This window comes from Bombina bombina, chromosome 3, assembly GCF_027579735.1.
Source record: "Bombina bombina isolate aBomBom1 chromosome 3, aBomBom1.pri, whole genome shotgun sequence".
Taxonomy (NCBI): domain Eukaryota; kingdom Metazoa; phylum Chordata; class Amphibia; order Anura; family Bombinatoridae; genus Bombina; species Bombina bombina.
In genome coordinates this window covers 969,095,557-969,120,879 of record NC_069501.1, presented here as the reverse complement: position 1 = coordinate 969,120,879, position 25,323 = coordinate 969,095,557, and the positions used below count along the sequence as shown (strand labels likewise).

Here is a 25,323-nt window from a genome sequence, read left to right as displayed (position 1 = left end):
CAGGAGATAACCTTGAGAAACTATTTCTAGTGCCCAAGGATCCTGAACATCTCTTGCCCAGGCCTGAGCAAAGAGAGAAAGTCTGCCCCCCACCAGATCCGGTCCCGGATCGGGGGCCATCCCTTCATGCTGTTTTGGTAGCAGTGGCAGGCTTCTTGGCCTGCTTACCCTTGTTCCAGCCTTGCATCGGTCTCCAGGCTGGTTTGGGTTGAGAAGTATTACCCTCTTGCTTAGAGGATGTAGAAGTAGAGGCTGGTCCGTTTCTGCGAAAGGGACGAAAATTAGGCTTATTTCTAGCCTTAAAAGACCTATCCTGAGGAAGGGCGTGGCCCTTTCCTCCGGTGATGTCTGAAATAATCTCTTTCAAATCAGGACCAAACAGTGTTTTGCCCTTGAAAGGGATGTTAAGCAATTTTGTCTTGGAAGACACATCCGCTGACCAAGACTTTAGCCAGAGCGCTCTGCGCGCCACGATAGCAAACCCTGAATTTTTCGCCGCTAATCTCGCTAATTGCAAAGCGGCATCTAGAATAAAAGAGTTAGCCAATTTAAGTGCATGAACTCTGTCCATAACCTCCTCATACGAAGATTCTTTATTGAGCGACTTTTCTAGTTCTTCGAACCAGAAACACGCTGCCGTAGTGACAGGAACAATGCATGAAATTGGTTGAAGAAGGTAACCTTGCTGAACAAACATTTTTTTTAAGCAAACCCTCTAATTTTTTATCCATAGGATCTTTAAAAGCACAACTATCTTCTATGGGAATAGTAGTGCGTTTGTTTAGAGTAGAGACCGCCCCCTCGACCTTAGGGACTGTCTGCCATAAGTCCTTTCTGGGGTTGACTATAGGAAATAATTTCTTAAATATAGGGGGAGGAACAAAAGGTATGCCGGGCCTTTCCCATTCCTTGTTTACTATGTCCGACACCCGCTTGGGTATAGGAAAAACATCGGGGGGTACCGGAACCTCTAGGAACTTGTCCATCTTACATAATTTCTCTGGAATGACCAAATTGTCACAATCATCCAGAGTAGATAATACCTCCTTAAGCAGTGCGCGGAGATGTTCTAATTTAAATTTAAATGTCACAACATCAGGTTCAGCTTGTTGAGAAATTTTTCCTGATTCTGAAATTTCTCCCTCAGACAAAACCTCCCTCCTGGCCCCTTCAGATTGGTGTGAGGGTATGTCAGAAACGTTATCATCAGCGTCCTCTTGCTCTTCAGTGTTTAAAACAGAGCAATCGCGCTTTCTTTGATAAGTAGGCATTTTAGATAAAATATTTGCAATAGAATTATCCATAACAGCCGTTAATTGTTGCATAGTAATAAGTATTGGCGCACTAGATGTACTAGGGGCCTCTTGTGTGGGCAAAACTGGTGTAGACACAGAAGGGGGTGATGCAGTACCATGCTTACTCCCCTCATCTGAAGAATCATCTTGGGCACTATTATTATCTGTGGCATCATTGTCCCTACTTTGTTTGGAAACCATGTCACAATTATCACATATATTTAAATGGGAGACACATTGGCTTTCATACATATAGAACATCGTTTATCTGATGGTTCAGACATGTTAAACAGGCTTAAACTTGTCAACAAAGCACAAAAAACGTTTTAAAATAAAACCGTTACTGTCACTTTAAATTTTAAACAGAACACACTTTATTACTGAATATGCGAAAAAGTATGAAGCAATTGTTCAAAATTCACCAAAATTTCACCACAGTGTCTTAAAGCCTTAAACGTATTGCACACCAAATTTGAAAGCTTTAACCCTTAAAATAACGGAACCGGAGCCGTTTTTACATTTAACCCCTATACAGTCCCAGGAATCTGCTTTGCTGAGACCCAACCAAGCCCAGAGGGGAATACAATACCAAATGACGCCTTCTATAAGCTTTTTCAGTGGATCTTAGCTCCTCACACATGCATCTGCATGCCTTGCCTTCCAAAAACAACTGCGCATTAGTGGCGCGAAAATGATGACTATGACTAGAGAAGGCCCCCATCTGAAAAAGGTGTCCATACAGTGCCTGCCGTTTTTTAACAACAATCCCCAAGATTATAATAACTATAAAGAGCTATAATCTGTCAAATATGCTTAACAAAGTAATCGTTTTAGCCCAGAAAAATGTCTACCAGTTTTTTAAGCCCTTATAAAGCCTTTATTCTTTTACTTAATCTAAGAAAATGGCTTACCGGTCCCCATAGGGAAAATGACAGCCTTCCAGCATTACCAAGTCGTGTTAGAAATGTGGCCAGTCATACCTCAGGCAGAAAAGTCTGCCAACTGCTTCCCCCAACTGAAGTTACTTCATCTCAACAGTCCTGTGTGGAAACAGCAATCGATTTTAGTAACGTTTGCTAAAATCATCTTCCTCTTACAAACAGAAATCTTCTTCTCTTTTCTGTTTCAGAGTAAATAGTACATACCAACACTATTTTAAAATAACAAACACTTGATTGAAGAATAAAAACTACATTTAAACACCAAAAAACTCTTAGCCATCTCCGTGGAGATGTTGCCTGTGCAACGGCAAAGAGAATGACTGGGGTAGGCGGAGCCTAGGAGGGATCATATGACCAGCTTTGCTGGGCTCTTTGCCATTTCCTGTTGGGGAAGAGAATATCCCACAAGTAAGGATGACGCCGTGGACCGGACACACCTATGTTGGAGAAATCTTTGTTCAATGTTCTGCAATAATGATGAGACCCTTGGTAAATGTTTATGGCAAGGTAGACAGCCCTGAGGAGGGTGGGGAACCAAGTCATGCAATAAGTCCTGGGAGCAATGGGTAACTCTTCATTTTGTCCAGGGAACAGAACAAAAAAGAATCAGTCAGATAAAGGACTGATCTTATACTACTTGATAAAACAAGGCTTCGAAGAACTACTTATTGTAGGTGAATTCTGCCAGGGTGATCAAAGATATGTTTTGTGAAAGTGTAAATACAATTTTTGCAATACATTGTACATTGATCAATGCGTCACGCAGTAAATCTGATTAATGGATAGACTCCAGTCTGGTATCAATCAATAAGTTTATTTAAAGGGACATTCAAATATTTATATATGCACAGTATATTAGTTAGGCCTCATTGTGAGTTTTGTGTGCCGTTCTGGAGGCCATATCTTCAGAAGGATATAAACAAACTTGAATCGGTGCAAAGGAGGGCTACCAAAATTGTACATGGTCTAAAAAATAAAACGTATTAGGAGAGGCTCAATTACCTAAATATGTATAGCTTAGAGGAGAGAAGGGAATAGGTGATATGATAGCAACTTTCAAGTATTAAAGTATTAAAGGGCTTAGTAAAGCTGAGACTGTGAGTATTTTACATAAAAAGAAAAATTCAAGAGCAAGGGGTCATGATCTCAAGCTGAAGGGTAGTACATTCAGGAATAATTTGAGGAAGTACTTAGTTACAGAAAGGGTGATTGATTCATGGAATAAGCTTCACAAGAGGTAGTAATGACAAACACTGTGGGGGACTTTAAGAATGCCTGGGATAAGCATAAGGCTATCCTACAAACTAGATAAGTACTTTTAGGAAATATCGGGCAGACTTGCTGGGCCTATGGCTCTTATCTGCTGTCAATATCTATATAATTAGTTATAGTTCTTAGTTAGGCATACACCAATAAGGACAAATTCAAATAGCTTTTATTCTTTGCTAAAGCAGCGGGATAGGGATTACTGCCTGTGCTTAACCCTTAAAAGCACAATTATTCATGAACAAAAAACAACACTAGTTGCTCTCCTTAGCACCAGGTGTTCTCAATTAGAAACATCAAACAGTCTTTTTAGGCAGTAATAATCTCCAGATATAAGCTTGTTAGGTGACAATTTCTCAAAAAATATGCTGACACTTTAATTCACTATAAGCAAGTGCTCCGACTTGTAAAAATATAAGTCACCATCGATAAAGCTACGGCGAAATGCGTCTGTTGACGCGTATCTGGGGATCGGAGGTAACAGTAAACTAATATGCTATACACACCGACAATGCAAAGGTCTGTGGATTTTTTTTACCTACTTTTTACCAATAAAAGCTATGTTTTATAGTTAAAGACCAAAGCGCATGAACTGTTCATTTTTACAAGTCGGAGCACTTGCTTATAGTGAATTAAAGTGTCAGCATATTTTTTGAGAAATTGTCACATAACAACCAATAAGGGCCAGATTACAAGTGGAGCGCTAAATATCGCTTTTGGGAAATCAATATTTGCGCACCACTAAGTAATACCAGCGCACGTTAATATGCGCTGGTATTACAAGTTGACAGCAATGCAAACGCGAGCTGGAAGCATTGCGCTCACTTCCATAGGCTTCAATGGGAGTCTCGTTCTGATGCCATAAGAGATGTCACAGATCCTAAGCACAGTGAAGGGGGTAAGTAGCGCAGCCATGGCAGCAATATTAAATATATATGTATATAAGTATATACATATATATTTACTGGGAACACACAGTTCCTATAGAACGCAATGTAAAGACACTTTTCAGTGCCGTATTTTTTTCTAACACCCCACACCGAAAAACTTTACCCCCAAAATACTGCCTATTTTTTAATAAATTACACTACACTGTATTTTGGGGGCATTTGGGGCACGTTTATAAAATTAACCAGATATCTGATCTCTGGTTAATTTTCTGAGCGCTAATTGCGGACAAGAGATAAATTAGAGCTCCACTTGTAATCTAGCCCTAAATGTTTAAAAGCTTTTAAGATGGTATAACACCTAGAGGTTATCTTATCTCTTTTGCCAGTTAAGAGACGGATATAAATGAGCTTCTGCACTGATCATGCAATCGCTCTGTAGGATGTTGCAGTGTTCAAAAGTTTACAGTTTGCACTCAAGCCAATCTCGGACAGTGGAAAAAACACTAATTTAAAAAGTAAATTACAGGGATAGTGCACAAAGTAAATAATTAAAGTATATTAAAAAAAAATTTACTCTGCACAATTATCCATAATTTGGCAACCTTTAAACATTTCCATCAAACAGAACAATAAGCAAAGTATCTGCAGCATTCATTTAGATAAAGACTCACTCTGCAGCTCTTCATCCTCTGCAAACATTGGATTGTCCATAAGATACTGCTGAGCCTCTGACCAAGTGGTCTGACAGCTGACGTTCCTCATATTATCTAGAATATGCTTCAACGCTTGCACATTACGTTTCCTCAGCTGCTTTGCTTCTTCCTATACAAAAAAGATCATTTCAATTTTCAAACAAAATGAATCACAGAAGTATTTAATTTTGCTGTAGCATTTTTTTATTAACATTGCTTTGTTTTTATGCTTCTATATGCGCCCCTTATGTGCAGGGTGGCTTTTCAGATGTAAAGCATCTTTAAACATATTTACCTTCTCTTTCTTTGCCAGGAAGAACAGTACATCATCATAAATTTCCTTGCGCTCTCTCTCTGGGACAACGGACCATACTTCTATCTCTCCAAACATCTGTTCTGCTTTTCTGCAAAAAAATATAAACATTTTCAACTGTTTTTCTCTTCTCCAAACTCGGAAATATATAATGTCCCCAACAGTCAATCAACAGCATTCCAAGTGTTCATTTACATATGTGCCACACACAAACCGTAAACAGAGAAAAGTGAACAACTACAACTACAGTGTAAGGTTAAGGGACAGTGGACTCCAACTTCAAAGTTTTAAATGTATTGGAAACTGGTTCTTTAGATTTATTTTTGTATTTGGAATAGCTGTTTTTGCTTACTGCAACCACAATCCATTGCTCTTAACAACATGCCCATTCAAGTAGGCTGAACCATTCAGGAACAACAGACCCCAATAAAAAACCTTAAGGCGCAATTTCCAATACATTTAATATTGTGCCGCTGGTCTAATAAGTAACTGGGAACACATTAAGATAAAGACAATAACAATATAGTATCAATTTTACATTAAAGTTTGTTTATATTAACCATGGATGTCTGACTACTTGTATACCGTACACATTGTAATTTGTAATTGTATAAGTACTTAGTGCTAGACCTACTTTTCACACGTACAAATGTAGAGTTCATATTTGCCAGAGTCAATAAAATAGATACACAATAATATGCTTTGGGTAAAGACATTTAGTTCTCATTCATAAAAATGGACAGAAAATAAATTATGTTCCCCCACCAGCCATTATTATTATGAATTCAACTAGAAGTTTCTAACTTACGATGTTATGTCTAAGTATCTGTAGTTTCATTATCACTGTCCTTGAATACACTGCAGTCACTTTACTGTTCCCATGGGTGCAAAAAAAACATATTTTTGCATTTTGTAAATATAAATGACTACTCAATATTTTTCACTAATTTTACTGACTTAAAGGGACATTAAAAGTCAAAATGAAACTTTCATGGTCACACAGAGCAAGTCATTTTAAGAGACGTTTTAATTTACTTCTTTCAACACATTGGAGTATTTTCTTTTTTTTCTGCTTTAATATATCTTTAAACATTGTGATTGATAACATATTTTTAACTGAATTATCTTTTTCTTTTTGTTTTTAAAGACAAAAGAATACTGTAAAGAGAACTCAATGTGAACCCTGACAGCACAAGTCACGCACCCCACTACACTATGGCTGCTTTTGGGAGGGACAGGACATTTCAGTATGAGCTTGAAAGAAAAAATAGTAGAAGCCAACAAGATTTTAACCATAGAAACAGACAGCAGGAGGCTAACACATTTGAACAATGGACACTGACAGCAGGAGGCTAACACGTTTGAACCATGGATTCTGGCAGCAGGTAGCTAACACATTTAAACCATGGACACTGAAAGCAGGAGGCTAACATATTTGAACCATAGACACTGACAACAGGAGGCTAATACATTTGAACCATGGATTCTGGCAGCAGGAGGATAACACATTTGAACCATAGACACTGACAGCAGAAGGCTAACACATTTGAACCATAGACACTGACAGCAGAAGGCTAACACATTTGAACCATGGATTATGACAGCAGGTGGCTAACACATTTGAACCATGGACACTGACAGCAGGAGGGCAGGAGGCTAACACATTTGAACCATGGACACTGACAGCAGGAGGGCAGGAGGCTAACACATTTGAACCATAAACACTGACAGCAGGAGGCTAACACATTTGAACCATAGACACTGACAGCATGAGGCTAACACATTTGAACCATAGACACTGACAGCAGGAGGCTAACACATTTGAACCATAGATACTGACAGCAGGAGGTTAACACATTTGAACCATAGACACTGACAGCAGGAGGCTAACACATTTGAACCATAGACACTAACATCAGGAGGCTAACAAATTTGAACCTTAGACACTGACAGCAGGAGGCTAACACATTTGAACCATAGACACTGACAGCAGGAAGCTAACACATATGAACCATAGACATTGACAACAGGAGGCTAACACATTTGAACCAAAGACACTGACAGCAGGAGGCTAACACATTTGAACCAAGGATTCTGACAGCAGGAGGCTAACACATTTGAACCAAAGACACTGATAGCAGGAGGCTAACACATTTGAACCATAGATACTGACAGCAGGAGGTTAACACATTTGAACCAAAGACACTGACAGCAGGAGGCTAACACATTTGAACCATGGACACTGGCAGCAGGAGGCTAACACATTTGACCATAGATTCTGACAGCAGGAGGCAACCACTAAAATGAAGCAGTGTGTGCTGCTAAAAAAAAAAAAAGTTGTTTTTTTTTCCTGATTTTAAGCAGTTTGTGATCTTTGCCATTTTCACACAAGCTGAATTATGTTCACAAACACACACACCTTGAGATCTGTTTATGTTTAAAATTATTAAAACTTACTAACTTAGACTTCTCCAAAGTATATAATGATATTTAGGATGCAAAAATCAAAATGTTATTTATAGACCCAATGGGACATTGTTGGCAATAACAGTAATGAGAAACGCTGTGAAGTTTGGTAAAGAATGCAGTAATGCATCTTAGTGCGCATGATGAGGCACTCTCGTCATTCATGCAGGGGGATCACTGATCAAACACTGTTTTCTGTAATCCCCCTCACTACAGGGCTGGGTATTGTTGGTGGCTTAGTGGGCGGCACTCCAAGGCTTCATGGGAGTGCCAGTGACATCCCCAAGTATGCGTGTAGTGATGTCACAAAGGGGGAAGAACCAGGAAGTTCAGTGTAGCTGCAAGGGAGCTGGATAGGGGGGGGGGGTGTTCTCCAAAGAGAATCACCTGCTCTTTCAAATGATCTTGGAGCAGATACCATACAGCAGATGTTTTAAAAATAAAGTAGACAAAACACCTGGGAAATTGTTTGGGAATCGGTCACTATATGTGCAATAAAAAAAAATCTGGTATGTGTAGAGACCCCTAATAAAGTTTATTTTCTAGTAGGCAATTTTACATTAAAGTGTGTTTATATTAACCATGGATGTCTGACTACTTGTATACCGTACACATTGTAATTTGTAATTGTATAAGTACTTAGTGCTAGACCTACTTTTCACACGTACAATATTTGCCAGAGTCAATAAAATAGATACACAATAACATGCTCTGGGTAAAGACATTTAGTTCTCATTCATAAAAAATGGACAGAAAATAAATTCTGTGCCCCCACCAGCCATTATTATTATGAATTCAAGTCCCTCTAACCAAAAAAATATGAATTTTGTCTGTATAGTCAGATGACCATTGTAGTAACAGTAAACACTTTGCAAGAAAAAAGTGCTTTTATTTCTTTACTGCACAATGCAGCCGGTATTGGACCCTACCTCACTTATGGCTACCCATGATGACAGTTTAGTAAGGTGATCAAAGTAACAGCAGTGGTCGCTTGGCCATTTGGACATCACAATCTGGGCTGCATTAAAGACTTCACTAGTTACAAAAAAGTCACTAATTGGATTCAACAGAATGTCAATGCTGTTCAGCAGAGTGCATAGATGTAGCCATCAGTGGGAGGAGCTTGGCAGCCATTTCAAAGTGTCCAGAAACAATAGTCATTTTAAAATAACTTTTTTACTGTTATTGCTGCATGATATAGAAAGTGGTGCAGGGGGATTTTTGCAGCTTAATCTAAAGTAAGACTGTAAAATAACTAAGGTGTAGACTGTCCCTTTGATTTGGTGCAGACAGAAAATCAATGGAGGTTTGATTTGCTAGGCCTAGAGCTCCTTATTTTGTTGAGGTACAGCTGACTTATTCTGGTAGACTCTGCTAAGGAAACTGATCTGAAAGTTTCTGCTACAAGTAAACCTATTCAGGCAGCTGTAAAAATAAACTTATGTAAACCACACCACTTGCATCCAACACTCCAGGATTCTCTTATGGCAAATGCCCAGGCATGCAAGTTACCTGCTTTTGCTATGGGAACCTCCTTTACAATAAATGTTTTTTTTCTCTGTAGTATTTTTGCAAATGAAAGTGTACAGCCAAAAAAAAAAAATCAAGTCAAATATGAAATGCATTAATATGCATTTCAAATCTGACTTAAAGGGACAGTCTACATTAAAATTGTTATTGTTTAAAACAATAGATCATGCCTTTACTTTCCATTCCCCAGCTTTGCACAACCAACATGGTTAGATTAATATACTTTATAACATTTAAACCTCTACATTTCTGCTTGTTTCAAAGGCTCTTTTGACTGCCTCTTATCGCTTTTGTATTTGCTTTTCACAACAGGAGACTGCTAGTTTATGTGGGCCATATAGATAACACTGTGTTCACACACGAGAAGTTATTTAAGATTTAGCACAACACAGTACTAAATGCCAGTCAATAGATAATCAATACAAAGTCATGTGATCAGGGGGCTATCAGAAGATGATTAGATACAAGGTAATCACAGAGGTAAAAAGTATATTAATATAACAGTGTTGGTTATGCAAAACTGGGGAATGGGTAATAAAGGGATTATTTATCTTTTAAAACAATAACAATTCTATTGTTGACTGTCCCTTTAATTACATTTTCAACCAAAAATAAAAAAGCCATAGTACATTGTTACAAAAATAATCAAATTTATTTCCATAACTCGAGGGGAAATCTCTTGACTCTTATTGGAAGAGTTCAAGGCTCAAATCCAGATAAAGATTTGTCTTTATTTTTTTTTAAATACATTCATATCATATCTAATACAGGTGCAATACTCCCAAAACGTGGGTACTTTAACTGATGGTTTGTGTTCTCATAATGTATATGGCAATTCTGTGTATGGTTCACATACCTGTAGCGTGTGCTTGAAGTCATCTTCTCATGCTGTTCCAAAAAACGCTGGAGATTTTCTTTCGCTTCCTTAGCCCTAAGACGCGCTTCTTCCTTCTCTTCTTTTTCACGCTGTGCTTTATAAGCATTGAACGTCTGCTTCTTCTCACTAAGCTTTGGAAGGGCGCTTTACCAGAGACAAAATACACAATAATTAAATGCAGAACAATATAACAAAAAACTTGCTTATCCAAAAAAAAGTAATAGATAAAAAATAGTTCTATGGAATAAATTTCTTATTTAAGAAAAATATATCTTGATACAAAATTGTACACCAATATTTGTACATTAGTGACACGCAATTATGAAAAGGTATGAACGCATTAAGCAACGTTATTAAATCCTAGATAAAGTAATAATGAAAAATCATCCTAGAAACTACCTGTAACGTGGATCATTAATAATCATTTTCATTGCCTGCTCCCATGTTGCATTGGATGGGACACCCTGTAAAATAAATACATTTTAAAATATATCTCAGAATTTATAGAAAGTGTGAAATCAGCACCAGTTAGTGATATACAAAGTTAGTATTATTGTGTTTGGTTAAAAACAATTTTGATTAGGGCCGTGTCCGTACAGCGATCCTGAGAGGACACACTTCCACAGGCTCCCAATGAACCATCAATAATGCAACGATTATTAGCGGTATTTTACAGCATCAACAACAGATTTATCCATTATATCAATAATTCACAATGTGTGGTTCTAATCATCACTTTATTTGCTGTATACATGACATGGGAGCTAAGGATCGGACGATAAAGACCTAAGCGGCAACTTACTGCAAGGTTGCGTCCCCCCCCAGTACTTCGGTATACTCAGTCTTAACTGGTCACCACAGAACTAAATTCCTCCAACGTTAATCTACAGATTCCTGCTTTTAAAGCCTTAGATCCACTGACAATATTATTAGAGATGGTATCCGCGTGGAGAGAAAGCCTAGCACAACGCCTCAATCACTACTGCAAGAAATTAGAAAATCTCATGCAATCCCTGCTTGTTAGAGCTCCAGCGGATTATATGCAGAGCCTACATATTGCTCAACTCATTGCACCGGATCCGATACCTGAACTTCTAGACGCAAAGCCTTTACCTTGTACCGATATTACCACAGATAAGGTTCTACACCGGGAGCAGTGGGAAAAAAAACATAATTTATGTAAGAACTTACCTGATAAATTCATTTCTTTCATATTAGCAAGAGTCCATGAGCTAGTGACGTATGGGATATACATTCCTACCAGGAGGGGCAAAGTTTCCCAAACCTCAAAATGCCAATAAATACACCCCTCACCACACCCACAATTCAGTTTAACGAATAGCCAAGAAGTGGGGTGATAAGAAAGGAGCGAAAGCATCAAAAATAAGGAATTGGAATAATTGTGCTTTATACAAAAAAATCATAACCACGACAAAGAAAGGGTGGGCCTCATGGACTCTTGCTAATATGAAAGAAATGAATTTATCAGGTAAGTTCTTACATAAATTATGTTTTCTTTCATGTAATTAGCAAGAGTCCATGAGCTAGTGACGTATGGGATAATGAATACCCAAGATGTGGAACTTCCACGCAAGAGTCACTAGAGAGGGAGGGATAAAATAAAGACAGCCAATTCCGCTGAAAAATAATAATAATCCACAACCCAAAACAAAAGTTTTTAATCTCAAAATAATGAAATTATAAGCAGAAGAATCAAACTGAAACAGCTGCCTGAAGTACTTTTCTACCAAAAACTGCTTCAGAAGAAGAAAACACATCAAAATGGTAGAATTTAGTAAAAGTATGCAAAGAAGACCAAGTTGCTGCTTTGCAAATCTGATCAACAGAAGCTTCATTCCTAAACGCCCAGGAAGTAGAAACTGACCTAGTAGAACGAGCCGTAATTCTTTGAGGCGGGGAATTACCCGACTCTACATAAGCATGATGAATCAAAGACTTTAACCAAGACGCCAAAGAAATGACGAAGGCCTTCTGACCTTTTCTGGACCCAGAAAAGATAACAAATAGACTAGAAGTCTTTCTAAAATCCTTAGTAGCTTCAACATAATATTTCAAAGCTCTTACTACATCCAAAGAATGTAAAGATCTCTCCTTTGAATTCTTAGGATTAGGACATGATGAAGGAACAACAATCTCTCTACTAATGTTGTTAGAATTCACAACCTTAGGTAAAAATTTAAATGAAGTTCGCAACACTGCCTTATCCTGATGAAAAATCAGAAAAGGAGATTCACAAGAAAGAGCAGATAACTCAGAAACTCTTCTAGCAGAAGAGATGGCCAAAAGGAACAGAACATTCCAAGAAAGTAATTTAATGTCCAGAGAATGCATAGGTTCAAACGGAGGAGCTTGTAAAGCCCTCAGAACCAAATTAAGACTCCAAGGAGGAGAAATTGACTTAATGACAGGTTTGATACGAACCAAAGCCTGTACAAAACAATGAATATCAGGAAGAATAGCAATCTTTCTGTGAAAAAAAACAGAAAGAGCAGAGATTTGTCCTTTCAAGGAACTTGCAGACAAACCTTTATCCAAACCATCCTGAAGAAACTAAAATTCTAGGAATTCTGAACGAATGCCAGGAGAATTTATGAGAAGAACACCAAGAAATGTAAGCCTTCCAGACTCGATAATAAATCTTCCTAGACACAGATTTACGAGCCTGTAACATAGTATTAATTACTGAGTCAGAGAAACCTCTATGACAAAGAATCAAGCGTTCAATTTCCATACCTTCAAATTTAATGATTTGAGATCCTGATGGAAAAAAGGGCCTTGAGATAGAAGGTCTGGTCTTAACGGAAGAGTCCAAGGTTGGCAACTGGCCATCCGAATGAGATCCGCATACCAAAACCTGTGAGGCCATGCTGGAGCCACCAGCAGCACAAACGAACGTTCCATTAGAATTTTGGAAATCACTTTTGGAAGAAGAACTAGAGGCGGAAAGATATAGGCAGGATGATAATTCCAAGGAAGCGACAACGCATCCACTGCCTCCGCCTGAGGATCCCTGGATCTGGACAGATACCTGGGAAGTTTCTTGTTTAGATGAGAGGCCATCAGATCTATTTCTGGAAGACCCCAGATTTGAACAATCTGAAGAAATACCTCTGGGTGAAGGGACCATTCGCCCGGATGTAACGTCTGGCGACTGAGATAATCCGCTTCCCAATTGTCTACACCTGGGATGTGAACCGCAGAAATTAGACAGGAGCTGGATTCCGCCCATACAAGTATCCGAGATACTTCTTTCATAGCTTGAGGACTGTGAGTCCCACCTTGATGATTGACATATGCCACGGTTGTGACATTGTCTGTCTGAAAGCAAATTAACGATTCTCTCTTCAGAAGAGGCCAGGACTGAAGAGCTCTGAAAATCGCACGGAGTTCCAAAATGTTGATTGGTAATCTCGCCTCCTGAGATTCCCAAACCCCCTGCGCTGTCAGAGATCCCCATACAGCTCCCCAACCTGACAGACTCGCATCACAGTCCAGGTTGGGCGAACAAAGGAAGCCCCTTGAACTAAACGATGGTGATCTATCCACCACGTCAGAGAGTGTTGTACATTGGGATTTAAGGATATTAATTGTGATATCTTTGTATAATCCTTGCACCATTGGTTCAGCATACAAAGCTGAAGAGGTCGCATGTGAAAACGAGCAAAGGGGATCGCGTCCGATGCAGCAGTCATGAGACCTAGAATTTCCATGCACAAAGCTACAGAAGGAAATGATAGAGACTGAAGGTTTCGACAGGCTGAAACCAATTTCAGAAGTCTCTTTTCTGTTAGAGACAAGGTCATGGACACTGAATCTATTTGAAAACCCAAAAAGGTTACCTTTGTCTGAGGAATCAACGAACTCTTTGGTAAATTGATCCTCCAACCATGTTTTTGAAGAAACAACACAAGTTGATTTGTGTGAGATTCTGCAGAATGTAAAGACTGAGCAAGTACCAAGATATCGTCCAAATAAGGAAATACAGCAATACCCTGTTCTCTGATTACAGAGAGAAGGGCACCGAGAACCTTTGAAAAGATCCTTGGAGCTGTTGCTAGGCCAAACGGAAGGGCCACAAACTGGTAATGCTTGTCTAGAAAAGAGAATCTCAGAAACTGAAAGTGATCTGGATGAATCGGAATATGAAGATATGCATCCTGTAAATCTATTGTGGACATATAATGCCCTTGCTGAACAAAAGGCAGAATAGTCCTTATAGTTACCATTTTGAATGTTGGTATCCTTACATAACGATTCAATATCTTTAGATCCAGAACTGGTCTGAAGGAATTCTCCTTCTTTGGTACAATGAATAGATTTGAGTAAAACCCCAGACCCTGTTCCAGAACTGGAACAGGCACAATTACCCCGGCTGACTCTAGATCTGAAACACATTTCAGAAATGCCTGAGCTTTCACTGGGTTTATTGGAATGCGAGAGAGAAAAAATCTCTTCGCAGGTGGCCTTGAAACCTATTCTGTACCCTTGAGAAACAATGTTCTGAATCCAAAGACTGTGAATCGAATTGATCCAAATGTCTTTGAAAAATCGTAACCTGCCCCCTACCAGCTGAGCTGGAATGAGGGCCGCACCTTCATGTGGACTTGGGAGCTGGTTTTGACTTTCTAAAAGGCTTGGTTTTATTCCAGATTGGAGAAGGTTTCCAGACAGAAACCGTTCCTTTAGGGGAAGGGTCAGGCTTCTGTTCCTTATTCTGACGAAAGGAACGAAAACGATTAGCAGCCCTGTATTTACCTTTAGATTTTTTGTCCTGAGGCAAAAAAGTTCCTTTCCCCCCAGTAACAGTTGAAATAATAGAATCCAACTGGGAACCAAATAATTTATTACCTTGGAAAGAAAGAGCAAGCTAATTTGATTTGGAAGACATATCTGCATTCCACGTTTTAAGCCATAAAGCTCTTCTAGCTAAAATAGCTAAAGACATATACCTGACATCAACTCTAATGATATCAAAGATGGCATCACAAATAAAGTTATTAGCATGTTGAAGAAGTTTAACAATGCTATGAGTATTATGGTCTGATACTTGTTGTGCTAAAGCCTCCAACCAAAAAGTGGAAGCGGCAGCAACATCAGCCAAAGAAATAGCAGGCCTAAGAAGATTACCTGAACATAAATAAGCTTTCCTCAGAAAGGATTCAATCTTCCTATCTAAAGGATCCTTAAAGGAAGTACTATCTGCCATAGGAATAGTAGTACGTTTAGCAAGAGTAGAGATAGCCCCATCAACTTTAGGGATTTTGTCCCAAAACTCTAATCTATCAGATGGTACAGGATACAATTTCTTAAACCTTTGAGAATGAGTAAATGAAGTACCCATATTATTCCATTCCCTAGAAATTACTTCAGAAATAGCATCAGGGACAGGAAAAACTTCTGGAATAACCATAGGAGGTTTAAAAAACGAATTTAAACGCTTAGTAGATTTAGTATCAAGAGGACTAGAATCCTCCATTTCTAAAGCGATTAAAACTTCTTTAAGTAAAGAGCGAATAAATTCCATCTTAAATAAATATGAAGATTTATCAGTGTCAATATCTGAGACAGAATCCTCTGAACCAGAAAAATCCTCATCAGAAACAGAAAAATCAGAATTATGACGGTCATTTAAAATTTCATCTGAAAAATTAGAAGTTTTAAAAGACCTTTTACGTTTATTGGAAGGAGGAATAACAGACATAGCCTTCCTAATAGATTTAGAAACAAATTCTCTTATATTAACAGGAACATCCTGAGTATTAGATGTTGAGGGAACAGCAACAGGTAATGGTATATTACTAATGGAAATACTATCTGCATTAGCAAGTTTATCATGACATTCATCACAAACTACAGCCGGAGGAACAGTTACCAAAAGTTTACAACAAATACACTTAACTTTGGTAGAACCAGCATCAGGCAGCGTCTTTCCAGAAGTAGATTCTGATCCAGGGTCAATCTGAGACATCTTGCAATATGTAATAGAAAAAACAACATATAAAGCAAAATTATCAAATTCCTTAAATGACAGTTTCAGGAATGGGAAAGAATGCCAATGAACAAGCCTCTAGCAACCAGAAGCAATGAAAAATGAGACGGAAATAATGTGAAAAAAAGGTGGAGACAAAAAAGACGCCCACATTTTTTTTTTTAGCGCCAAAAAAGACGCCCACATTATTGGCGCCAAAATTTTTTGGCGCCAAGAATGACGCCACATCCGGAACGCCAACATTTTTGGCGCAAAATGTCAAAAAAATGACATAATCATGAACAACAGAAATTTTTTGCGCCAAAAAAATCTGCGCCAAGAATGACGCCATAAATTGAAGCATTTTCAGCCCCCGCGAGCCTAACAGCCCAGAGGGAAAAAAGTCAATTTGAAAACAATTTTTTAAGGTAAGAAAAAAATTGAATATTCATATGCATTAACCCAAATAATGAAACTGACTGTCTGAAATAAGGAATATTGATCATCCTGAATCAAGGCAGATATAAGATTAAAGACATATATTTAGAACTTTACATATAAAGTGCCCAACCATAGCTTAGAGTGTCACAAAAAAACAGAATTTATGCTTACCTGATAAATTACTTTCTCCAACGGTGTGTCCGGTCCACGGCGTCATCCATTACTTGTGGGAAATATTCTCCCCCACAGGGGAAGGCAAGGAGAGCACACAGCAAGAGCTGTCCATATAGCTCCCCCTCTGGCTCCGCCCCCCAGTCATTCGACCGACGTTTAGGAGAAAAAGGAGAAACCATAGGGTGCCGTGGTGAGTGTAGTGTATAAAGAAAAAAAATTTCAACCTGATTAGGAAACCAGGGCGGGCCATGGACCGGACACACCGTTGGAGAAAGTAATTTATCAGGTAAGCATAAATTCTGTTTTCTCCAACATTGGTGTGTCCGGTCCACGGCGTCATTCATTACTTGTGGGAACCAATACCAAAGCTTTAGGACACGGATGAAGGGAGGGAGCAAATCAGGTTACCTAAATGGAAGGCACCACGGCTTGCAAAACCTTTCTCCCAAAAATAGCCTCCGAAGAAGCATAAGTATCAAATTTGTAGAATTTGGCAAAAGTGTGCAGAGAGGACCAAGTCGCTGCCTTACATATCTGATCAACAGAAGCCTCGTTCTTGTAGGCCCAAGTGGAAGCCACAGCCCTAGTAGAGTGAGCTGTGATTCGGTCAGGAGGTTGCCGTCCGGCAGTCTCATAAGCCAATCGGATAATGCTTTTCAGCCAGAAAGAGAGAGAGGTAGCAGTAGCTTTTTGACCTCTCCTCTTACCAGAGTAAACGACAAACAAAGATGAGGTTTGTCTAAAATCTTTTGTTGCTTCTAAGTAGAACTTTAAAGCACGAACAACATCTAAATTGTGTAATAAACGTTCCTTCTTTGAAACTGGATTCGGACACAGAGAAGGTTAATATTCTTGTTGGAAACAACTTTTGGAAGAAAACCAGGCTTAGTACGCAAAACAACCTTATCTGAATGGAAAACCAGATAGGGTGGATTACATTGCAAAGCAGATAATTCAGAAACTCTTCTAGCAGAAGAAATAGCAACTAAAAACAGAACTTTCCAAGATAATAACTTAATATCTATGGAATGTAAAGGTTCAAACGGAACCCCTTGAAGAACTGAAAGAACTAAATTTAGACTCCAAGGAGGAGTCATGGGTCTGTAAACAGGCTTGATTCTAACCAAAGCCTGAACAAAAGCTTGTACATCTGGCACAGCTGCCAGTCGTTTGTGTAACAAGACAGATAAAGCAGAAATCTGTCCTTTTAGAGAACTAGCTGACAACCCTTTATCCAAACCTTCTTGGAGAAAGGAGAGAATCTTTGGAATTTTAATCTTACTCCAGGAGAATCCCTTGGATTCACACCAGCAGATATATTTTTTCCATATTTTATGGTAAATCTTTCTAGTCACAGGTTTTCTGGCTTGGACCAGAGTATCTATCACAGAATTCGTAAACCCACGCTTGGATAAAATCAAGCGTTCAATTTCCAAGCAGTCAGCTGCAGAGAAACTAGATTTGGATGTTCGAATGGACCTTGTACTAGAAGATCCTGTCTCAAAGGTAGCTTCCATGGTGGAGCCGATGACATATTCACCAGGTCTGCATATCAGAATCACAGAGGCCTTCTCCTGTTTGATCCTGGCTATGAGCCTGGGAAGGAGAGGAAACGGTGGAAACACATACGCTAGGTTGAACGACCAAGGCGCCACTAACGCATCCACTAGAGTCGCCTTGGGATCCCTGGATCTGGACCTGTAGCAAGGAATCTTGAAGTTCTGACGGGACGCCATTAGATCCATGTCTGGAATGCCCCATAATTGGGTTAACTGAGCAAAGACCTCCGGGTGGAGTTCCCACTCCCCCGGATGGAAAGTCTGACGACTCAAATAGTCCGCCTCCCAGTTGTCTACTCCTGGGATGTGAATAGCAGATAGATGGCAGGAGTGATTCTCTGCCCATTGGATAATCTTGGTTACTTCCTTCATCGCTAGGGAACTCTTTGTTCCCCCCTGATGATTGATGTACGCAACAGTCGTTATGTTGTCCGACTGAAATCTTATGAACCTGGCTTCCGCTAGCTGAGGCCAAGCCATGGAGCGCATAGAATATTGCTCTTAGTTCCAAAATGTTTATCGGGAGAAGCGACTCTTCCCGAGACCATAGGCCCTGAGCTTTCAGGGAGTCCCAGACCGCGCCCCACCCCAAGAGGCTGGCGTCGGTCGTGACGATGACCCACTCCGGTCTGCGGAAACTCATTCCCTGAGACAGGTGATCCTGGGTCAACCACCAGAGAAGTAAGTCCCTGGTTACCTGGTCTACTTGAATTTGGGGAGACAAGTCTGTATAGTCCCCATTCCACTGATTGAGCATGCACAGCTGTAATGGTCTTAGATGAATTCGAGCAAAAGGAACCACGTCCATTGCTGCGACCATTAGTCCTATTACTTCCATGCACTGAGCTATGGAGGGTTGAGGAATAGAATAAAGAACTCGACAAACGTTTAGAAGCTTTAGCTTTCTGACTAGAAGGGACCCTAGCACCTTTGTGAAAATTCTGGGAGCGGTGGCTAAACCGAATGGAAGAGCCACGAACTGGTAATGTTTGTCCAGAAAGGCGAACCTCAGGAACTGATGATGAGTTTTGTGGATTGGAATATGCAGATACGCATCCTTTAGATCCACGGTAGTCAAATATTGACCCTGCTGGATTGTCGGCAAGATTGTCCGAATGGTTTCCATTTTGAAGGATGGAACACTGAGGAACTTGTTTAATATCTTTAAATCCAGAATTGGCCTGAAAGTTCCCTCTTTTTTGGGAACCACAAACAGGTTTGAGTAAAAACCTAGACCTTGTTCCCCGGAGGGGACTGGGTTTATCACTCCCATCTTTGATAGGTCTCTTACACAATGTAAGAATGCCTGTTTCTTTATCTGGTCTGAAGATAAGCGAGACAGGTGGAACCTTCCCCTTGGAGGAAGTCCCTTGAACTCTAGCAGGTATCCCTTGGAGACTATCTCTAGTGCCCAGGGATCCGGAACATCTCTTGCCCAAGCCTGAGCGAAGAGAGATAGTCTGCCCCCTACCAGATCCGGTCCCGGATCGGGGCTACCCCTTCATGCTGTCTTGGTCTGTTTACCCTTGTTCCAGCCTTGCATGGGCTTCCAAGCGGGTTTGGGCTGGGCCGCGTTACCTACTTGTCTAGCGGCAGTGGAGTTATTAGCCGGTCCGTTCCTGAAATTGCGAAAGGAACGAAAATTAGACTTGTTCTTAGCCTTAAAAGGCCTATCCTGTGGGAGGGCATGGCCCTTACCCCCAGTGATGTCTGAAATAATTTCCTTCAATTCCGGCCCAAAAAGGGTCTTACCCTTGAAAGGAATATTAAGTAACTTAGTCTTGGACGACACATCTGCCGACCAGGATTTCAGCCAAAGCGCCCTCTGCGCTACTATAGCAAAATCTGAGTTTTTCGCCGCCAATTTCGTTATTTGAAAGGCGGCATCCAATATAAAGGAATTAGCTAATTTTAATGCGTGAATTCTGTCCATGACTTCTTCATAGGAAGTCTCTTTCTGGAGCGACCTTTCTAGTTCCTCGAACCAAAAGGACGCCGCTGAAGTGACAGTAATAACACACGTAGCTGGTTGAAGGATGAACCCTTGCTGAACAAAAATCTTTTTAAGCAATCCTTCCAATTTTTTATCCATAGGATCTTTGAAAGCGCAGCTGTCCTCTAGGAATAGTGGTGCGCTTCGCTAGTGTTGAAACAGCTCCCTCAACCTTCGGGACCGTCTGCCATGCGTCCCTTCTAGGGTCTACTATGGGAAACATTTTCTTAAATATAGGAGGTGGGGCAAAGGGTACACCTGGCTTCTCCCACTCCTTTTCCACTATGTTTGCTACCCTTTTGGGTATTGGAAAAGCGTCGTCGTGCACTGGGACCTCTAAAAATTTGTCCAATTTGCACAACTTCTCTGGTACTACCATAGAATCACAGTCATCCAGAGTAGCTAATACCTCCTTTAGCAAAGCGCGGAGATGTTCTAGCTTAAACTTAAATGCTACTATATCAGGTTCTGCCAGTTGAGAAATTTTTCCTGAGTCTGAAATTTCACCCTCAGACAGCCCTTCCCTCACAGCCAATTCCGATTGATGTGAGGGTAAAATAGATAAAGCATCGTCAGCGTCTGATTGTTCATCCCTTTTATCTGTATTTAAAGCTGAACAATCACGCTTTCTCTGAAATGCTGGCAGTTTGGATACAAGATTTGCTATAGAATTATCCACTACTGCTGTTAATTGTTGCATAGAAATAAGCACTGGCGCGCTAGGTGTCGCCTGCGCGGGCAAATCTGGTGTAGACACAGAAGGAGAGGATGTAGAACTATCCCCACTACCTTCATTAGATAAATCATCTTGGGCAACATTATGAAATGTAACAGAGCTGTCCTCATTTTGTTTGGACGCTATGGCACAATTATCACAAACACTCGAAGGGGGAACCACATTTGTCTCTACACACACAGAACATAGGTTATCTGATGGCACAGACATGTTAAACAGATTTAGGCAGGTAAACAATGCAATAAAAACGATTTTAAACAAAAACGTTACTGTCTCTTTAAATAATAAAATGACACACTTTATTTCTGAATGTTCAAAAAACTATGAAGGCAATATCAGATTTTTCTGAAATTTGGACCCCAGTGCCTTAATGCTTAGAAAGTATTGCACAGCAAATATGGAGACTCTAGCTCTTAAAACAAGCAAACTAGAGCTAATTGTTGGATTTAACCGTTTTTTATACACCACAATCCCTGCTTACAGCATTGCTGCAGCTTTTACCTTTCTTAGGGGTCAATCATCCACAGAAATAAGCCTTCTGGAGTCACTTTCTGAGCCACAGGACCCTCTCTGCATGCACTGCCTTGAAATTAACTGAAGTGCCAAAATGAGGCCTCCTCCCTCAGTACACTAGAGTGAAGGGGCCTTCCTGACTAGATTTAGGTATCTAAAGCAAGCCAGATCAATAAAAAACGTCCCCAAGTGTATATGAGCTTATAAAACATTTCAATTGCCATCATATTGTAATAAAAAACAATCGATTTGGCCCCTGACAGTGTCTACCAGCATAAAAATCAAAAAGGGGAAGCCTGTTATCTTTTTTGCTGAGGTGAAAGAAAAATGGCTTACCGTTTTCCCTGAGGGGAAAAATGACTGTCATCTAGCATTAGCCTGTGTTGTTAGAAGGAGACTAGTCATACCTGAAGCAGATGAGTCTGCAAACTGTTACCCCCAACTGAAGTTCTCTGGTTTCAACAGTCCTGCGTGGTAACAGAAATGGATTTTAGTTACTTGTGCTAAAATCATAGCCCTCTTAAACAGAAATCTTCATCACTTTTCTGTTGTAGAGTAAATAGTACAAGCCAGCACTATTTTAAAATAACAAACTCTTGATAGAAGAATAAAAAACTACAACTAAGACTTACTTACCCCAGGACACTCATCTACATATAGTAGATAGCCAAACCAGTACTGAAACGAGAATCAGTAGAGGTCATGGTATATAAGAGTATATCGTCGATCTGAAAAGGGAGGTAAGAGATGAATCTCTACGACCGATAACAGAGAACCTATGAAATAGACCCCGTAGAAGGAGATCACTGCATTCAAATAGGCAATACTCTCCTCACATCCCTCTGTCATTCACTGCACACTGAGAGGAAAACCGGGCTCCAACCTGCTGTGAAGCGCATATCAATGAAGAATCTAGCACAAACTTACTTCACCACCTCCACGGGAGGCAAAGTTTGTAAAACTGAATTGTGGGTGTGGTGAGGGGTGTATTTATAGGCATTTTAAGGTTTGGGAAACTTTGCCCCTCCTGGTAGGAATGTATATCCCATACGTCACTAGCTCATGCTAATTACATGAAAGAAATATGCTATATTTCACATCCGTGTTTTTCATGACTAAGACTAAGATGGCGCCCCTGTCCCCTCAAATAAGCGATAATATTCTACAAGAAACAAAGTGGTTTGTGTTATGTGTGTACGATATCAGGGACCAATTCTGTTAATATGTTTGGTGACTTGAAGTAAGATATTCTCAAATATCTATTCTGTAATACATCACCTTATCCTTAAGCAATTCTTTAAAAAATTGTTTTGCTTCTTCCTTTGTGTTCCAGATGTAAATTTTTTTTTCAGGTTCCACATTTTCCCCATCTTCAATCTTAATAGGGTCACTGCAGAAGAATAAATAAATAAAATAATTATATGCGATAACACAGTTGTATGTATACAATTATGTGACATTACAGATTTGTACGTTATACAAAGACATAAATATGCAGTGGTCAATTGTTGTCAGCATATATGCCAATAAAAGCCTATATAAACCATCCAGCACTGTGACGTAGTGGAGGAAAGCCCATAGTGATGGAGAAAATCACATTAGGAAATACATAAGTAATGAGTTCCCAAACTTTCAAGAAATATATGCAGCAATATGCATAAATGTACCAGAACTATTGAATCAAATCAGTAAAAAATAAAAGCAGAATGAATCAATTCAAGGGCCATGTCATTTTATGGCTATGGACCCTGCACTACTAAGTGTTTAAAGCCCTCAAAGGGGTTAAACACACAGTAGAAGTACCACTCAGAGCCCACAAAGCACTGGTGGTCCCAAATGGAAACCGCCACTAATCCCCTTTGCAGTGCTAATTATCCACCTGGATAAACTTAACTGGCCGTACTAAGTATTAAGTATTTTTGAAATCCGAAAAATTGCAGGGTGGTGAAAGAATCCACCTTTAGTGGATTCTTTCACCACCCTGCCATTTTCGGAATATATATATATATATATCTTTTTATATATATATATATATATATACACACAACTCAAATATTTTACAACAGGGCTTTACAAATTCCCAATGGCATTGGTCCTTGCACTCAGTAAAATGCCCTGCACCGTCACTTTTGAAGACAAGGGTAAAATCACTGCTTAGTGTGTTCCAAACAATCAAGGGGCTAAATATCTGCTAGGGGTGTTACGCAGAAACTATTTGATCCCTTGACTGTCCATGTGTGAACTGGGCTATCAAAAGTTACGTAACTCCTGCCAGTGATTTACTCAGCAGTAACGTAGTCCATTGATTGATTGTATATGATCTGGGCAATCAAAGTTATATAGCAATGTTGTATTGGGGTAAAAACCAAGCAAACCTGATAATAGATGTAACCTGGGAAATGTTTTAACATTGCATTCTCTATCTGAATCATGTAATTTTGAACTCATTTTACCTTTACAGAAGGTATTCTGACAAAGCCCTTGCAAGTAATTCATATATTAGTGTCAATGTGATCTTCATGAAAATAATATGTGCAGATTTGGAAGATAATGCAGACATTTCCAGTACTCTAGTGGCTACCATCATGTGTTTCCTCCAGACAGTAGTAAAAATAGTAGAATGCAATGACATATACATCACAGGTGGCTTATGTCTGGGCATCCTTCGTATACTATCACAAGTTATTTAGGTTCAATTCTACGGTCATTTTCTTTGCACAAATGTTTAAAACAAACATTGACCCCAAAGCCTTTAAATACCTATTAGTGGGGTCTTTCTGGTTCACAATAGTGTCCTCCTGTGGATCTTCAGGCTCAAATGTGTCAACAGGTTCAGGCAAAGAGGGCTGTGGCTGGGTCGGCTCTTCAGTAACTGGCATTTCATTATCTGATGAAGCTGCAGTGGAAGGACTGGAGACTTCTGTCTTTTTTTCAGTGCTGTAAATAAATTAACGGGTTTCTCCTTTGTGCTTTAGATAGTGGCCCAAAAATGGAAATTGCAATTCTAGCACTGCAAGCAAATAACACTATGATAACTCAGGTTCTAGCTTCTGGTATGTTACTTGCCAACTAACAATAGGTGCAATAAGCTACATTTGAAGATAATTATTAAGCAACATGTAGCTTGCAACTTCATTTAGCTAGCAACGTCAGGATAGAATTGGGTTACTTAATCTATGGCCTGTATATCATACATACCCTGTTTAATCTGCTAGCAGCCCCCCCGCCCTAAACTTTTTTTTCCATGGGGGACCCAGATAAGTTCCCCAAAACTACATTACTACATTTAACTACATCCTGCCCTATCCTTTAGATCAGTATCTTAAATTATATGTAACAGTCCCTGTTCTGCACTACTTACCATGCCCATTCTATAGGATCTAGCAGAGTAAAGAACTGATAATAACTCTGGGGGGTATATGGTCAAATTAAAGGGATATAAAACCCCAAAAAATTCTTTAATGATTCAGATAGAGCATGCAATTCTAAACAGCTTTGCAATTTACTTCTATTATCAAATTTGCTTTGTTCTCTTGGTTTTGTTTGCTGTATGAGCAACAACGCACTACTGGGAGATAGCTAAACACATCAGCTAAGCCAATTAAAGAAGGCATGTATATATATATATATATATGCAGCCACTAATTA

The 25,323-nt window shown here is 39.5% G+C and overlaps 1 protein-coding gene across 4 annotated transcripts in view; it reads right to left on the bottom strand.

The window, feature by feature from the left end:
* Nucleotides 1–25,323, bottom strand: part of PRPF40B (pre-mRNA processing factor 40 homolog B) — a 296,834-nt gene that overhangs the window by 127,753 nt on the left and 143,758 nt on the right. For all 4 annotated transcript variants that reach the window (XM_053708036.1, XM_053708037.1, XM_053708038.1 and 1 more), the window contains 6 exons: nucleotides 24,436–24,612; nucleotides 22,954–23,065; nucleotides 10,670–10,734; nucleotides 10,250–10,414; nucleotides 5,380–5,488; nucleotides 5,064–5,214 (listed from right to left, as the gene is read on the bottom strand). In XM_053708036.1, coding sequence (XP_053564011.1) covers nucleotides 5,064–5,214; nucleotides 5,380–5,488; nucleotides 10,250–10,414; nucleotides 10,670–10,734; nucleotides 22,954–23,065; nucleotides 24,436–24,612 — 779 coding nt within the window. The remainder of the gene's footprint in view (nucleotides 1–5,063; nucleotides 5,215–5,379; nucleotides 5,489–10,249; nucleotides 10,415–10,669; nucleotides 10,735–22,953; nucleotides 23,066–24,435; nucleotides 24,613–25,323) is intronic.